Here is a 19,244-nt window from a genome sequence, read left to right as displayed (position 1 = left end):
TCGTGAGGCAAAACAAAATATGCCTGGAGTTAAAGGGGTTGAAGAATACGCTTCGGAAATATTATTTAACATTTAGGCTGTCCAACACAGGGAATTGCTGCTTATAGAAATAGACTATATATATTGACCTATATAGAAAATAACCTCACAAACAAGACATATATCAAAGAGGAACTTCAAGAGTTCATCATCACAAAGTACTTAAAGAAAACACATCTGCTTTGACTGAACACTGCAAAAAGAGAAAGTGAAAATTTACACGAGCTAAAAATTGTTTATTTCATTCATCTAAACAAAGGAGAAGAACTATTATGTTGTGCAACAGTGTAGGGACAAAGTATTAGATATTAAATATGTACAGTGAAAAGGGGGTATGTATATACATATAATTAAAAGTATGAATAAAATATAAATAAAAAATGTACAAAATAGATCACATATAGATGAATGAACTCTTAATAAAGGTACTACAACTGGCTCAGATAGTATTGGACTTCTTTGGCTAATATTGTACTAGTTTTATGCAGTGACAATTGATGTTTTTTTTAATTTGGGATATCTAAGGAAACTTTATTTTCCTCTCATTACCCAGCACTAGTTTTGTTTGTTTGGTCATTTCAGGATGATAAAAGGTTAAATTGATTATTCTAACTTAATCCAAATGTATGAAACTAAAGTGATAATTGCTACCTTGCATTAAGAATGATTTAATACAGAAACTCTTCCGTTCCCCTTTATACAAGTGAGATGGCGAATGTACATTTCTCACATTTCCCACAAGCCGTGTGGTTTCCCGGTGTAAAGAGGATGTCAGTGCTGAGCCTCCCACATCCCAGAAGACAATAAACTTGATTAGAAGCATATTTTCTTTCACACCGTCTCCCTCTTACATCAGTCATTGCCTCACAGGCTGAAAGTGGACAGAGCTGCAGCCTTAGACCTCTGGTACAGCGCAGACACACTTCTCTACTTCGTTTTCCACATCAGTAACATACAAGTATTTTACAAAAGAAATGCCCAATTTTATTTCAATACAATTTGAGACGTTGATGATTTATTTGCGTTATATTTTATAAAGTGGCAGATCAAGGTTTACAGAATAGCCTCTAAGTTTACGCTATTGCCACTGCATTTGTAATTCATTCTTTTTTTTTTACAGTGCTGTAAAATGTTCTTGTTTTTTGTATTTAGTCTTCTTAACAGGTTTACAAAAGGCTAACAGGAAAAATACCTTTAAGTTTACAATATTGCAACTGTATTTGCACTTTGCTGAGGTTACTTTTACCCTAAGAAAGAACAATTATATTTTAAAGTATCATTTGGAAGACAGTATGGTAGAAACTTCTGGTTTTGTATTTTTATGTTGCTTATTATTGGTATGTTTTGCATTGTGAATATCATGAAATTCATCACTTAAAATATTCATATATCCTAATAAAATATAATGCCCTTCTTAATCCCTTTGTTTTAATAACCTTAATAAATTAGGATTAAGATTCTTAATCACCTCGTTTTAATGTATTATTTCCTTGTAAAGCACTGTGAATGGCCTTGTATCTGAATGATGCTACAGAAATAAGCTTTCCTTGCCTTACTCTTAGTTTTCCTTGATAAAAGTAGCAAAAAGACTCATTTACTTAATATATTGCAATTGTGTTCATAATGTGGTCTGTTAAAATTGCAAATATATTTTTTTATTAAATCATGCAGCTCAAATAACTTCCACTAAAGTTGATACTGATCAAACTTTTGATAGGTTTACAGAAAAATGAAGGTAAAAGGTAAATGTCGTTGTCATCTTTCAATATGTCATAAACAATCAGTTTTATTTTCTATCATGTTCACTACTACAGACTTTCCTAACTTTTCTCTGAGAAACCGAGTTTTTACTGTTTCTTTATGCTGACGATCTTCTATTATATATTTTCTAGACACTAACCTTTTTGCATTTCTTGCATTTTAGTTATTTGCTTCTTCTTATAAAATGAAAACTGCATGTCACTGTAGTGCAAAACTGATCATTATGTATGATTAAAAACTCTATGTGCAATAAGCATTATGTAGCAATATAGCAATATTGTGTTGACAAATTTCAGATTTTCTTCCTAAAATCAGATACTGTTGAGTTAACGTTTGTCTTGGCAGATGAAAATGGGTCATTTCAGTGGTCAACCTGTTTGACACTCACTGGTTGAATTGGATCGCGTTCTGTCACTCTCCGTCTGGTCGGTTGGACTCTGATCGGTCTTTTCTGCGTCCCAGCATCTCTCCTCATTCACCTCTGGGATTGGTAACTGTGCAGTGAGGCACACAGTGAAGACTTCCTGGGACTTTAAAAAGTATTACTACATAGCATACTTCAACATTATACCAAGTATTTGCTTTAAAATTTTAAATGGAATGTTTTACATTATAAAGACGTTTTTTGTGAGGCAGAACCAGAATCAGGGTAAACAGATTTATGTGCATTGAAAACTACAATACAAACACACATGTGTTTTGCAGAAACTGCTGTGTGATCCTAAACTGTCGTTACCTTCAGGTGATTGTTATTGGCCAAGAGTTCTTCATCAGTATATCCAGGGAGAGATAGAGGGGGACAGAAAAGAGCCGGATGCTGAGGGCTCGTAGTCATACGGTTTGGATGGAGATTCTCTTCACATGAGGAAATGTCCTAAAATTAAAGTAAAAAAAAAAAAAACAATAACACAAGTACAGAAAATATTAGAAAAGGTTCATATCCTATTTCTGCTTCTAGATTACAAGTTCAGTACAATTGAGTGCAGTGAGTAGTATATTGTACATATATGCTGATGTATACTATACAACAGTGTAAAGAATTCATTTGTACTGTAAAACTAGAAGGTTATAACAAGATACAGTACAGTAAGTACAATAAAGTTCCTAAGGATCTATTACGTTTGATTATATGTTTTATGTATTATTGTACTGAATCCCCAGCTTATAATTGAAATAAAGCTCATTCATTCATCCAGTAACATCATATCGTATATCATATACATAATCTATTTTATTGTGGCACACATAATAGTAGAAAATAGTCTCCCAAATACAAAGTAATAATCAAATTCAGTAAAGCAGCACAGTTTAACATCTGAAATCAGCCCCGTACAACTTGGAGATGAAGTCAGCGAACGAGCAGACGTTGCTGTGTATCTTTTGTAATGCATGCAGGCCTTTATTATAATAGAATATTTACAACTGTTAACAAACAGTTTCATGCTTACGGAGGGCTATTTTGAGTTGAGAAAAAGAAGAAAATGAATCCGTTTTGACAGCAGAGTCAGCTGAGCCTCCAGGTCACATGCTACACATTCTTTCCTACAGCTTTTTCTTTTCTCCTGCTTTCTACTATTCACGTTTCCACTGGCCCTTCAAAGGGACTCCAATGGACTTGGCACAATGATAAGGTGTCTCAGTCGCTCGCATAGCAAGTAAAATACTCAAATCAGGAAGAAGAAGAAAAAAAAGCTTGGGCACTTTGAAGCACAGCGAGCTTCACGGTGCCACATGTACGGCAGAGTGAGATTGATAATAATGAACACGTGTGACTGAACCTACAGCATGAGAGGAGGACGGGAGTAGCGCGTAATAATTCAATTTTTCTAACTTTCCACAGCCAGCTGTAAAAACTAATCCAACCTTTTCTTGTTCCTGCATCAACAGTGACGTCAGAAACTCTTCTTCTTCACATGGAAAGACTCGCTGTTATTGTAATATCACTTCATACATTCCACGAGTGCCATACAGCGGACAAATGTGATTTAATTCTGACTTTACTGATTCAATCTTTTTGTTGACTTCTAAATACTTTCAATCCCTTTTGTTAAATGAACCTCAAGCGTGCGTGTGTGTGTGTGTGTGTGTGTGTGTGTGTGTGTGTGTAGGATGGTTGGGAATGTGACTGCGTCTTGCTGAGAATGTCGCACCCACACTGAAATAGTTGCTGTTATTTTCAGCTTCAGAAATCGCCACACAGGAAAACTTTCATCTGAAAAGTTCTTTTTTAGTGTTTATCTTCTAAAACGGTGATTCCCAACCATTTGGGCTGTTGTGGTCGATCTGACAGGCGAGTGTATGTCAATTAAGTTAATGTTGCTTTTAATAGAGAGATAATGAAATCCATCCATTTGAAAATTTCAGAGACGTGAAAAAAGAGTGATCACACAGTATCAGACAAGTGGTCTTAATAATGTGGCTGATCACTGTATTTGAATTGTGTTATTTTACGTCACCAAATTACACAAACTCAGTTTGCTGTGACTTTTTGAAACTGGGAGTATGTGAAAAGGTTTAAATTTGGGATCTAGTGGGTCAAGTAGAGAATCTGCAAGATCATTTGAATAATAAAATAAATAAAAGACAGAAGGCAGCCACTTATGACTCTCCTGCAATTATTAATATTATTTTTTCAAATATATACAGTACTAAATGAAAACTTTTCCGCTCTTCGATCATTCAGACGTTGAGTAATTTAACTTGTGGCAGGTTTTTGAGCTTAAGCTGCTGCAATTATATGAATAAAGTTCCTGAAAAGTAGTTTGAACAGTTCGATTGTGCATGAATCAGTCATTAAAAGAGATCATTGCGTTTAAACTTTGCATCAGTTCAGAAAGAGAATTGCATTCATTTCCTTTTTAGAGTAATCCACAAACAATATAATCTATGACAACTTGTTTGGTCTCCAGCTTTAGTCATCCACCATTTGGTGTGTAACGCTGATTCAAGTACATACTGAACGTGTCGGCGTGTCAGATTGCTCAAAATGCTTTGAAATTGTGGACAAATAGACGACATGACTGTAGTGTGGAAGTAAAATCCATTTACTGTCATATTTCATGCAGAAGACCAGAACGTTTCAAACAGAAAAATATGATTTCATTGGACTGATCACAGTATAAAGAGTAAATCAAAAGGAGATAAATGTGTAATGTGGCCTTTACCTCATTAAAAGTTCTAATGTGAGAACTTCTCACTCCGTCCTCGTCGATCCAAGCACAACTGCTTAAAATCTGCCCGTTAAAGGGCGCCATCTTGTCTGGACTCAGGAAGCTGCAGTGTCTGAGGAGAAAACATTAAAAACTGTAAAATCCACATATTTTACACAAATTTTTCAAAAAAAGTCCCTCTTTAAACTAGTAAAAGTGATAAGTAATGGATTACACACACTAAGATATATATATACCTCATTATAACTGATATTTTTGGTTATCAGTCATGTAATCTACTTCATATTCAAAGCTTTTGACTTGACTTATTTACCCAATCAACAAAGAAAAGTCCTATAAATCAATATTTATTTAAACAAAGTATATTTTTATCTGTCTTTTTTATACAGGTAAATTAAATAGAAGGCCTGCGTTTAACATTGTAATTACATGCGGTTTTAAAGTAACTACGTTAATACTTGTAATTTTGTACTTTTATACTTTATCTTACGACAGTGTGAAAGATGCATAACATATGTAGTGTATAATGTAAAATGCACAGGGTATGCATGAATAGTATATAATAATCGAATACATGTAGTCGATCATAACTTCTTTATATATTATATATATTATATTGGTATATAATGTGATAAATTGATTTAGACTTTTGTATCAGATTTTTGTTTTAATGTGGACAATTAGAACAAGTACTCAACTCTTATTGAATAAAAAATGTTTTCACTCAATCAAAAATCTTTTTTATTGGTTTCCTTAGTTTTAAATATCCAGTTTTTATTTTGCCAATTGAAAAAAGTTCAAAATTATACAAAAATACTATGTTTTAAGGTCTGAATCTCACTGTAGTTTGTGTTTTTTACTATAACTAGTGAATAAATTTAAAAAGATTCACTTATCCTGAAGAAATACATTATATTAAAAATGAGAAAAATAACCATATGCAAAGTTATATTTACTTATTGACTTTTATATGATACATTATAATAGTATAAACACAATAAATATATCTTTTTTGATTGATACACGTCTTGCTTCCTTGTGGAAACAAGTGTCCACAGGCTTAAGAATTTATAATTACATGTGAGGTAAGTGTTCTCAGCTTTTCTGTAGATATCGTGTAAACGGACCACCAAAACCACAGTTTGGCATTTTCACTTGAGGATGTAAACGAGGCCCATTTGTCTGCAGGAAATGTATTTAGACCACGCTAAGTTAGCACTGCACATCGGCATGCGTGAACCCAACGTGTGACCCAACTCACATTATTACCGGTTATACTGCTGTGCTGGGAATGAATGTCTGTTCAGCTGCATGCAGAATGAATTACCACTTAATTAGCATTGATAGGATGTTTTTTCCCCTCTGCTGCTGCACACTTCCCTTTGGCCTAATCAGATGATTTTTATACGTCTGCTGCAGTATACCTTTCAGTTTTTCAAGGACGTTACAGGAAGTGCAGCACTTAGAGTTGTGGTAATGTGCTTTATTACCTGTGCAGGTTCCCTCCGTTTCTCCCTGGCTCCACATTAGTGTCTTTGTCCTCCGTCTGGACGCTGTTATCAGCCATTTGTGGTCCACGTACCTCGTCTGTGGGCGCTGTGGCTACGCACATCCTCCAGATACTGCTCTCCTACACAAACAGATTAAAAACGCATGCACACTGTGAGCAGACATAAAGAGGGCTTCTATACTTGGATGTGGAAGGCAGTCTTTACAAGGGTATCACAAACTGGTTGAGGTCAGAGCCGCTGAAAAAGAAAACAGCAGAGAGTTTCTAATACTGTATGAACTGGGCCACAGTGTGTGGAGGCTGCATGTTTGAGGCCATGTTATATTTCTTTAGGATGGCAACTTAGGAGCAAGTGACTCAATAATGAGTGCCAATCTTAAAATGCAGAATCCACTTCCATAAAGGCAACATGTTAACATGTGGAACAAATAAAGTTGGTGATTGACGAGGCTGAATATCTGGGTGCTTTTCAACAAACAGTTTTTTATGAAAACACGGCTTGATTGGACTTTTTCTAAAGACTTTATTCATAAATCTGTATTTGACTGTGAAGGATTTAGCCCCTGTGTTTAAAGCCAGGAGGGCATGTCAGTGATATTGCCTCGGCCCTGTAGGTGATTAAGAGTGATTGATGTTCAACCTGGTATGAATTAGGCCCAGAGGAAAAAAATGGACCCTACTAAATTACCGTTGAGCTCACTTTCAGTCAGGGTTGTTTAGCAGTCTGGGCTGGAGTCCATAAAGTGGTATAGCTGAGCTGTAAAGTTCTCACTGACACTGGCCATGACATTTGTTGGGGGTTGTCAGTCGAGAGAGCAGCGCCGCTCATTGTGTCATGAATGATACATGAAGAGCTGGAAGTGTGTCGGTGTTCATCGTTTATGTTCAGACTGGAAGGCATCAAGAGCTTTAGGACGTTTTGAAATGTTGTCCTGGCAGCCGTCCTCTCAGGATGAGCTGCAGCAAACTGGTATTAAGAAACCAGTATGTATGTTTTTTGCAATTCATAGACAAAGTTTCAAGACATAATCAAAGTTAGGGGGAGTAAAATAATGTAATGCCTTCTTCCTGTTATACAGGAGTTGTCCTTTCTGTCTCCAGTGGAATTCCTCTGTAAAAGTTACTTGGAATGACGGCGTTGTCTTAGTTTAATTGAGCTGAATTAGAAACACAATAATGCGAAATGCAAAGTATTTCCATCACAATGTGGGTGAGGCTTCCCTTTCAGTGGAGAGAGTGCTCCAGTAAGTGTTACTAATTTCAGTCCAGTTCTGTTTAAATGCCCCTGTGCTCTGGCGGAGTTGCTTGTAAGTTGAGGTTGTGGTCAGGCACATTGCTTTCTTGAATCAGCATCAATTAAAACCCAGCTTTGAGTGAAGTAAGCAGTGAGTTTTCTTCTCCTTAAACCTTTAAAAGTACTATGAGCATGCGCTTGTTACCTGTAATAGGAAAAGTGTCTGCTCCTTCCATTTACACGGTGTGAGTTTCGAGTGAATCACTTTGGTTTCGCTCCCTTGGCATGAGAATTGAGTCCTCTGTTAGATTTTTGACTAATATTTTCTCTTTGTGGTTTGTCTGGTCTGACGGTGAAGGAGCGTTCATCGCCTGCAGGAGGATCATTTGACAAAACGGGGCTGTACGCCGAGCCGAGGCATCCACACTCCCATCCCTCCTGTGAGCTTTGTCTCATAAAGGAGTTTCTCTTAACTACTCCATAACCTTTATCATTTTCCATTTATGTAGGGTGAAGTGTGAGACAGCCCGGCCCTGTTTGACATCAGCAGAATGTGCTGCGAGATGGAGCTGCAGAAGCGGCGCAGCTCAACAAACCCCGTCTTTGTGTGAGCGTTTGACATTCAGACCAGCAGCGGCTCTTAATCTACCAACACACCAACACGGGGCATGTGATCATCATTTCATTCAGGGCAGAAACACTCCTCGCAGTGTCCCTGGCCCGCTGGTAGCATGTGGATCACCGTGCCAGAAGACACCATTAGGAAATACACTTTAATAAACTGTTGACTGTGTAAGGTTTTGTTTTTGTAGAAGTGACTTTTAAAAAAAACAACAATTTCAGCCTTATAAAACGTAGATACAAATACTGAACGCCATGTCTTTACTGGATAACTGATGATATACAGGAGTTATCCTGGATGTGGACTGTCATTAAGATTCCAAATCAATTCAGGTGTCCACATGAATATGCATGAATTGTGACGTTATTGACACTATCCCCCAGCTGCTGCATCGCACCCTCTGGGGGAATAAATACACAATATTTAGAACAGTTGGCAGAATGTTTGATTTTGCAGAATAAGCAGCATGGCGTTTCCACGTTCTTCTCCTGCCTTTTTCCCATAGTCAATGGTGAGTACCACCTGAATACATGGTGTAGATCCATGTAGTCAGGTGTTTCATGCTTTGTAGGAGTCGCTCTGATTTTGGCTCACTGATGGTTGAAACATTCCCCATTCCTTCATGACCATCCTGTGTTTGAATATACTGTCAATATGTAACAGGGGCTTTCTTCTAGTTAAAGACTTCTTGGACAGTAGATGTGTTTTCAGTTGAGCTTAACAAACATTCTCAGTTGCAATTTGATTCATTTGTAAGAATGTGGCTGGGAAAACCTAATCTGTTGTTTTCAGCCACGTCAGCCTGAATAGTTGCAACGCACATCCATTCATAACTGTTTTAGGCCACCACAATTTTCTTCAAGCGGAAACTTTTATTGCATTTTGAGTGTTTGTTTACGCAACAACGGTGCTCAGAGTCACTGAAAACACAACTTTAAAAAAAAAAAACTCCCAACACCTGCGCACCGCAGCAGTAGTAGATATTTCTTCTGCATATGCACGAATACATGGACAATAACAACAATGTGTCCTCCAGAGTGTCATGACTCCCAGTCCATATTCTCCAGAGACTTGGTAGTTTAATAGTTGGGAATCACCCTGAATGGCAATCCAACTTTGTCGTCTGTCCATACGAATGCCCGTGTTCTCCCTGTTAATGTTTACAGCGTATTGTTCTCTGCTGCATGTGTTAATTTCATGACAAAAACAACCAACACCTTTTCAGCGTTTCTACCATTTCCATGCGGACATCGTCTTCAAAATGTTGCTCTGTAAACTTTTCTGGAATGAAAACGCGTAAACATTGCGTTCTCACTTGAAACATTGACATGTAAATGGAGCCTAAATGGCTTCATGTAATATTTTCCTGTGAAAGGAAAAAGGGGATCACTCCAGAACACATGAGCATGAGATCTCACTGCAGACGTTTTCAACATGGTCAGTCATGATTTTGAATATGTTACAGAAAATTTATATAAAGTCATGAAGATTTTTATTTCATTTAACTTGACTAATCAGTTCTTGTTTGCATACTGAGTTAAATCCATCCTGAAAATAAATGCAATCAAACAGTTAAAAAAAAAAAGTACAAGATGATGGTCAATGGTTTTAGTTTTTTTCTGTAGATAAGTTTGAAAATGTGGTGTTGTATTATTTTCAGGGACTGATATCCAGCTCCTGGTATTAAGACTTTTCTTACAGTCACATTTTAAGTTGTATTCTGACCACAACACTCACCTTTGAATTCTCACTGACATTCTATAGCTGTGTTGTCTAAACACAATGTGGGCACAGAAAAAGTGATAACAAGTACGTGACTTTCTTTCTTGTTATTCTAGATTAATTGGATGCTAAGCCGGTTTGTATTTGATGACACTATATTTCTATCAGCACTGTGACTGCCAGGCTAAACAGATCCACTCATTAAGTTAATGTAACCCAGATGCTGAGGGACACACTCCTCTCAGTCCGTGGGAAACATAATGATTAAGCGAGGGGCAGCAGTGAGTAACAACAACACAAGAATGAAGTTATTAAACAAAATGACTAGCATCCTTTCCTGGAGAGAAAGAAAACAGTTCTGTTCAGGACACTCAAGATAACCAAGCATAGTGTTTGTTGCATCAAGATAATTGTAACATTGCTTCTATCTAATAAAGTCACGTTTTATGGTCGAACACTTTGAATTCATGCTGTTGTAGCATCAAATGCAACAATCTCCGCAATTCTATTTTAATTCATGCCGACCCAACTCAATTCTGACGGGTCGCTCGAGCGCAGATGAGCTTCTCGTGCTGTGAACGAACAGCACAGGCAGTTCTCTTTGACATTGCTCTTTCAAACTTTCTGTCTCAGCGAGAAAAGGTTTTCTGAAACAGGCCATTGTTAAACCAGGGGGAGAAGAAAATCTTTTTGCAATTTACTCTCTGTACAGAAGAAGTCTCATCTTTCATTGCATATACAGACAATATGTTTCATCTTTGCCATTACAGTACTTTAATGACAAAAATGGCGATATCAATAAGCAAAGTTTCTGTGGTTGTCATTGCAATGCGCAGTGTCACATAAATCTGAGTGATGATGTAAAGAAGGCGGGGCTTGTCTCAGTCTACACCAATAGGATTGAACTGTTATTATGTTTACCTCACAATTTACTTCTAAATTGAAGCCATTTTAGAAAAATATAGGATGTCGTTTTTGTTAAAATACATTAAGTTAAATGAAAAAACACACTGGTTTACCCATGGGTAATATTAAATAGGAGTTACTTTATTGATTGGGGTCAAATGCTCTCCAGTCTGGATCCTATTGATGTTGACAGAAATCTGAAAACGACCTAAAACCAGTAACTAGCAGACAGCCTTTAAAAGATGTTTCTCAGGTACTGTGGTTGCCTGGGCGACCGGAGCTTGAAGGAGGAGGGCCAGAATTGGGCTGAATGAGAGGGCGATTGGTACATCACAATGACCGTATGGATGGAGACCCTTCAAGCCTTTTACTCCTTTGCAGCTACAATATGTCAAGAATCCCCACTTTGTTGTGGCTCCCAACTGACATTTGGTCCGTATCGTCAATAGACTGTAACCAATCATCCTAATGAGGCCCCCCCTTCTAACCACCGCTGCTGCAGTGAAACACCAAAAATGAATCTATCCATCAGGTCATGCAAAAAGGTAAGTGATAGAGGAGAGTGGGGAGGGGCGTCAAAGAGACAGAACTACAAATGCAAAAGCTAAAGTGAGCATTTCCCAACGGTGATGCTTACGAGTAGAACTACAGTTGACTAAAGACTAAAAACTCAAGCATGCCACAACATATGGATTCACTTTTGCAGACATGAATGGTCATGAGAGCAGCTGAAGCATCTGCCTCAAGAGCCTTTCAAGTGCACTTATAAAGCCGGCTGAACTGCTGTGTCAATTGAAGTAAAAATACATTTGCTGTACTATTGTCTATGGCTTTTCAAAAACATCTTGCACAAGGAGGACCACAGCCATTAACTCATGTTATTACAAAAACATTGCCTTAGTCAAGGAACCTACTTTGTAAGAGGATATAGCACAAATATCCGAGTGTGTATCTGAAAAGCTTCAAGCAACTCCGGTCACTGAATATAAAAAATGCAAAGCTCAGTGACTTGGGGAGAAATAGTTCAACAGCAAAACATCTAGTCAGGGGACAAGGAAAGCAAAGTTCTGTCTCTGCACACAGTGAATCCAAACAAGCAACAAACCAGAGTTCCATCATTTAGGTCACAGCTCATGTTGTCAGTGCTGCCTGCAGTCGCAGCATCAGAGGGAGGCCTCTTACTCCCCCAAAACCTTGCAGTCAACTTACATACACAGACTAAAGGTCGACACAACAGTGTGATTCAGTTAAAAGTCCAACGTGGTCACAAGTTCTTCTGTTCTTGGAATAACACCCCAACCAGTGTAGGCAGAACATTTTGATGTCACTGCAAAGTGTAAAATATAAATAACCTGACTATATTACCAAATTGGTTCAGATTTTCCAATCATTTACGTATAAATCCATTAGTTTGTCCCAAAAACCCTTTCATGAGGAGCTGTTTTCAGTCTGCACAAAATCATGTGACATTTTTTAAAGCAGTTACAACACCTTTACCAGTTGTTATTCATCAATGTACAAGCAGGTGGAAACAAAATAACTGACCCATCCATCCATCCATCCATCTGTTAAACTATCCAAGCGTTGCTGATTCATAGTCATCAATTAAATTGACAAACTTCTCCTTTTGAAGGAAATGTCTGGAGAAAACCCAAGTTGCTACAGGCAGAACCTACAAACTCCACCCAAAAAAACCAAACTAATTGTGAATTGAATCTCAGGCCTTCTTTCATTAAGACCCTGAATAAATTGTTTTTAGGTTTTTGTTTCTGAAAAGATTTGCAGTTAAAATGGGAGAACACAGACATTTGAATGGACATACGACCAAGTTGGATTGTTATTACGGTGACTGTCAACTATTAAACCACCAAGTCCCAGGAGAATATGGACTGGGAGTCATGAGACTCTGGAGGAAACGTTGTAATTGTCCATCGAATCGCGCATGTGCAGATTTACTTACTACGGCTGTGGTGCGCAGGAGCTGTGTTTCTCCCCGTTTCCATGGAGACAAAGTCGGAACATTTCCAAAAAGTTGGTGTAAATTGGGCCCAGGGCACCAACGCTGATTGTGGTAGAATGAAGCCGATGTGTGCAATGAGTCATTCACCTAATTAGTTCCACTTTTGTTATTTCATGGTCCAACATTGCCTTCCATAGTGACATGCTGCTGGCCTGAGTTCTCAACCAATGGAACAAGCATCCTCGCCATCGTACCTTGATGCTGAAGGACCTCCTGACGCTCCTTTTATTCTCCCTGAGTGAGCTGGTTAGCTGCTGGTTGTCTGCCTCACTCGCTCCTCTTCTCTCCACAGGGGAGTGCACGGCCGTCCTCCACTGTCCATTCTGGGTATCTCTGTACTGAGCGTGGTCCCCTGCAATGGGTCTGGAGTTCCAGCCGGAGTCCCACGTCCTGCACCCCTCAGAGACCTCTCCAGCGTGAGTCTCCTCCGGATAGTCGTCATTAGTCTTTGAGTGACACAGGATCAGGGACCTGGAAGGAGGGGGAGAGAGTGAACTTCAGCCAATCTGAGACATGACAACAGCTATTGAAGCCTTACTTGTGTGCATAATATGTAGCGGCACTGAAATGGACAGAAGTAATTAAAAGTTATCTTTTATCGGAAGTCAAACAATGCAGGAAACATTCTAGAAATAAGTATTTTTGTCGCCCTACGAAGGAAGTAACAGCTTTTCCCGCTGATAAAAAGGTAAACAACTTCACATCCTGTGTGTGGAGGCTCCTGTATAACCCGGGTTGTCAGGCAGTGTGTTTTGTTGTTACCTGGAGAGCATGGCCAGCTTCTTGGAGCGGTGGTTGTGGCTGCCAGTTGGGTTCTTGCTACTGTTTTTCCCCTGATCCCTGCGTCTCCTCTCCATCCTCCGAGCAGCCGCCGTGCTGGCTTTCCTCCTCTGGTGGGAGTATCTCTGAGGCATGGCTGTCAGTGTGTGCATGTTATGTGCATGCGCCGGGAGCTCGGGAGTCAAGACACTCCTCCCAGCCGGCCCGAAGCCTAATGGAGAGGGACGCTCTGGAGGGCAATTAGAAAATTCAGTTAGGACAGTCTGACTGCATCCGTGTGTGTAAGTGTTCTGAGAAAAACCGCTGAGGCAACTGTGGAAGCTGGTGGAGATAAAAGAGCTTTTCTTTCTCAGCGTTGGAGGACAGAAAAAAAAAGTTTTTCTCGGCGGCCATGACAGCAGTGTGACCACATTGCTGTAGAGAGAAATGCGAAGAACTATAAAATTAATAGTACAACGCACGCAGACCACACAAATTGGAAGTTTGGATTAGGAGAGCTCATGTTTGTTCATGTACACACCGTCCACACCGTGTGAGAAGACATAATGATGTTAGCCCGTCCCATTAACGGGCCGACTGGTCTGTACGAGCTTCACACTCCTGAGAGCACTATTGGAAGACCCTCAAATGCATTATACATGCTGGTGTAGATGGCCTCTCACATCTGCCTTGAACACTTAGTAAACAATGAGCAGAGGCTCTTTAACTGATGCCCATAAGGCCTTTGGATGTCATTATCTCAGCACCTTCTGTTCCCGCTCCGTCTCCATTCCATCTCACTGAGAGCTTCTGATCTGAAGGTGTGCTGCAACCAAGAATGTAATAATGGACAATAACTTCTAAATGCAATAAAGCCAATAGCACAACCTGCCAATAATGTCATAAACTATTAAAATAACAACCATAAATGAGAGAGAGCACACACTATGTGTACCCTCAATATCTGAATATCTGGACTACGACATCCACTATGCTTGTTTTTGACAAGAAAACTGCACAAGGAATTTAACAAACTCTTTTATTTCCACGGAATGTAGTCTTATTTATGTATTATTACATTACTGACTGCAGTTATTCTATTTTCAAAGCATTTGATACACAGCCAATAATGGAACAACTTATTACATTATTGACAAAATGTCATGATGATATTGGCTCAAATATTTTATTATGCTGTTGGCAAGTTATTATGTCACTGGCTTCACCACGTTTAATTTGTGCAAAACTATGACCTTATTATTTGGTACATGGTGAGAGGGGTGCTGATGCTTTGGCTGAATTCCTCTCTTGTTCCCTTATCTCATCAAATTCTGACTCGCTCTGCTTTTGTAAATTCTGTATCTTTTATAATGACAAACATGTAGTGGTGTGCCTAAGGGCCAATTTAATCCTTAAAAACCTGTTCTGCGCAGACAGCGAAGAAGTGTTAGAAAGCTAAAATTACGATTTTTGAGGTGGTTCAAGAGTAGCTTTTATTGTTAGAGTTGGAGCGCCCATCCTGGGAATGGATATGTCTTTGGAACAACAGGTTGAAATGTTACTCTCAATAAGTCAAACAATAAAGAAAGCTCAAGTGAGAGGGGTTTTTCTGATTTGGCGGATTTTCCCCAAAGGCTCTACACATGAGTTAATGAAGAGAATATTTGGGCCTGTAATGAAATGAAATGAAAATGAAATGGCCATTTATTCATTTGCTACATATCTCAAAAATGCTGGGACTGTAAAAGGAGGTAATAGTGAGTGGCGCTAATTACGTACAGTCAGACGTCCATCTCGCTACCAATTAGGTTGTTCACAAGTGTGACTGGTTATGAAAAAAAAAAATTATTTTACAGAGGAAAAGTTGAAGTGACCATGAGCGAAGGTTTACTAATCTTTAAATCTCTATAAGGTTGTCTCAAACATTTAAGAAAATTATGACTGAAATTGTTCTTTGGGTTGAATTTTGCGAGTCAAATAACAAGTCTCGTAAATTTAAATCAACATGTACAAACTTTGCTTAAGAACCACTTCAACAGTTAAAAGTGACGCTGCAGCTTGATTGTAACTATATTGAAGTGGTTTTGTCCAGTGATTATATTATAAATCTGTACCAATGATGAACACTGTCAAAAGAAAGATATACCTGTATATCATCAACGTAAAGGTGGATATCAATATGTATGATCTACCCCAGTAGTACGTAATCGGAAAGAAGAAAATATGGCGACAGTTTCAAAATACAAATGTCAAATCAGAGAACCTTAAGATATTTTGTTATTTTTCACTTTCGCCAGTTTCATTCAGTAGCCTTTTTCAATTTTAACCCAATGTTATTATTTTTTACATTAGTTATCTTTGTCATTGTAAATAAATTTGCATTCTGCATTTTCACAAAGAAATCCTATCTGAAGACATTAATCTGAAAGCTGAACTCCTGGTAGACCGTTCAGCAGGACAACCATCCTTTTCATGTTCAGAAGAAGAATTAAAGAGTGAGTGGGTAAGTGGGTTTGGCAAAGCACACATGTAAATCTAGTTTTAATCTTGTGAAATGAGCAGTAATTTTGATAAAGGCCTCGAGCAAAATGTTTAATTTTGTGTTTAAAAATGTTAGCAAGCCTATATCAGTGACTAAAAAGCTACAATACCAAACATCTGTACGAGGTTGCTTTGTTTAAAGCCGGCAATACTAGTTTCTGAGGCCAAGAATGTTTTGACTTTCACACAATTGAATGTTTAGGAATGTGTGGTGAAAACTTTTTGTTTTTCATGATTTTCTTTCTGTCAAAATACTGTGTCTACAGGTTAAATATACACATTTTAGGATGGCTGTTTCTAAACGTACTGATAGAGAATAATAAACTTTCTTGTTACTTACTAATAAACTTAACCCTGATTGTGACTGTTTCATCATGATGGTCAGTGGTAATGGTGAACGGCTGGAGCTTGAAAAGCTGTAACATGAGTGACTGTGTGACGTGTGTACAAGCAGTGGAACAAGAATATAAGTGACTCAACACACAAATAAGATACAGCAGCCACATGATACCCTCACACAACAGCGGAGTGGGAAAGATGCTCATGAGATTTCCTAGTTTTTAGCAATAAAATCTGATCATGTGCTGTGAAGGGTGCATCGTGATTAGACGCTGCTTGAGTTTTCAAGCTGTTTTGTTGCACAGATGAAATTAAGATTAAATTGTTTGTGAAAGGTTTGTGGCACCAGAGACTCTCATACTGATGACTTATGCACTGCTTTGCTTCCTGAAGGCTTGGACACGCCATCATGGGAAGGAAATGAATTCATAAGTTGATCAGTGTATCCTGCAGGATAAAGTCAGCTGTGGCTGTCTGCAACCGAACAATGGCAGCAAGCTTTGAAGTAAATGTACGACGGAGTATCTTTGAAAGAAAGTGAGAGCCCAGACCGACATCCAACAGAGACACTGAGAAGTGAGCTCAGAGAGCCGCTCACAGCTGACAACGTTTCTCCTGAATGTTTTCATCAGCAGCTTTCAAAAGCCGCTGGTTGAGTTCAGAGCTGCTGCCAGCAGGTATTGAATCCAAGGTGCTGTCATTTCTTTTCAGCAGCAATGTGAATGTTTTCTATAGTTCTGTTGGGCCAAAGGTTCGTTGATCAGTCTCTCCTGAGTAGCGGGGGGGCAGGGGGGGGGTTCCTCAGAACAAAGAAAACCTGGTGACCGCAAGGTGAGAATCACCATTAGTCACGGGTCCCCCCCCTCAAGGGACCCCTCCCGTAAGCTGCACCCCTGCTCCTCACCGACAGGGGGCTCCACCAACTCCGCCACACCCAGAGGAGGAGACTGCTCGCTGAACCTGAGACCATCGCAAGGAGATTGGTTAAGACGGCGATGCGGCGAGCTCCCCCGTAACGCCAAGTCGGATTAAACCGCTGATCGTAACAGATCAGCTCTGCAAGGGAGCTCCAAAAGCCACCCCAATCTCTGTGTGAAGGAACCGGGGAATCAGAACGCACTTTCTTGTCAGAACTCTCCTCCTTTCCTCTCTCTTTCATTAACGCCAACTTCGTGCATGCGTCCCGCGCGCGTCCGTCACTGCTCAGTGATAGAGATAAGTTAGAAGCGCTCACACACACACAGTCGTACGTAGCAACCAGACTGCTACAGTTTTGCCGACAGATACTCCAGCACGGCCTCCGGAGTTTTAACTGCATGTTCCGACATCCAGTTAAAGTCGTAGAAAGAAACACCAACAGCCCCTTAATGTATAGATAAAAAATGAGGCTTGTAATATTTCCCTTAAATTCCACGAGTGAAAGAAAACACTAATGGTAAAACCTCTTATAATCATGATGTGGTCAGATGTATTGGTCGCGCTTTGCTATTAAGTCGCAAAATCCTGTGAGCAAATAGACAAGAGGCTCAGTAATCAGATACACTCTGCTTGTTTGACAAGTTTATCGTAAGCAGTGTGTTTACTTATAGAAGTACATCCTGCAGGAATTTTGTATTTTTGAGTGTGCAGGTCGACGTGTTGCAGGATTTGTATCTTCATTCACTGATTCCTGACACGAGGAGAGGAAGGGTGAAGCTTTGACATTTGATGATAATGTGCAAACTCTACATGTTAAAGAGACGAGCCATCACACAGAAACAGTCTGTGACTCACACAGACCTGAACTTCAGCTGTCACTTGAGTGGGCAACCAATTTTCCCTCTTGAGGGCTGAGTTGCCTTGAGTTTTGCTCAATAATAATTGTCATTTGATATAAAGCAGATATATATTTTTATGAGCTACTGTTGCTCTGCATCACTTTTTCTCAGTTTATCCCAGTATGTGTCTGGAAAACATGATTTCTAAATTTCAAGTTCACTACATTAGAAAATAAAAATGATATTTTTTCATCTTTTTTCCATTGATTGATTGATTGATTGATTGATTGATTGATTGGTTGATTGGGTGATTGATTGATTGATTGATTGATTGATTGATTTTTCGGAACATGGAAAAAACTATGAAATAAAAAAGAGAACATCAGAATTTAAAAAGAGAGAGACAATTATCCAAATGAGTCGTCCAGAGTTCACATGACACACACTCCAATTTTGTACGAAAACGGAAGGAAGAATTTTGTGAGGTAACAACGGCTGGAACCAACCAATAATGTAAAAATGGCCAATAATGTGGAAAAAATGACCATTTTAGATGTAATAAAGCCAATAATAACAGTCATTTGATACAGGATTCCCCAGTGACAACCTGAGGGCCGATCAAACAGGGGCTAAAGGGCCACATAGGTCTGTGGGTCTTATTTAGGTCTTCTGGCAAGTTTACCCTCCTAATGTGCAACGTAATATTAATTGGAAATGGTAAAAGTGTATTTGACTTTACACCCAAGACATACATTTAAAGAGTACGTACAAGATAATTGCATTGTTCCAAAGAATCTGCGCATGTAAGTAGTTCAAATAACCAGAGTGGACACGGGGACTGTCAATTTCCGACTTGCACGTCAT

General features: G+C 38.9%; 1 protein-coding gene across 2 annotated transcripts in view; it reads right to left on the bottom strand.

Moving 5' to 3' along the window:
- il16 (interleukin 16) overlaps positions 1–19,244 on the bottom strand; it is a 42,867-nt gene that overhangs the window by 20,005 nt on the left and 3,618 nt on the right. The window contains exons 2-7 of one of the 2 annotated variants that reach the window (XM_080458338.1): positions 13,747–13,993; positions 13,179–13,455; positions 6,461–6,600; positions 4,965–5,082; positions 2,537–2,674; positions 2,189–2,330 (exon numbers count right to left, since the gene is read on the bottom strand). In XM_080458338.1, the coding sequence (XP_080314464.1) occupies positions 2,189–2,330; positions 2,537–2,674; positions 4,965–5,082; positions 6,461–6,600; positions 13,179–13,455; positions 13,747–13,993 (1,062 nt within the window). The remainder of the gene's footprint in view (positions 1–2,188; positions 2,331–2,536; positions 2,675–4,964; positions 5,083–6,460; positions 6,601–13,178; positions 13,456–13,746; positions 13,994–19,244) is intronic. The other variant, XM_080458339.1, reaches the window with a different exon arrangement.

Source organism: Lipophrys pholis (genome assembly GCF_963383615.2).
Source record: "Lipophrys pholis genome assembly, chromosome: 2".
NCBI lineage: Eukaryota > Metazoa > Chordata > Actinopteri > Blenniiformes > Blenniidae > Lipophrys > Lipophrys pholis.
This window is presented reverse-complemented; position numbering and strand designations above follow the sequence as displayed.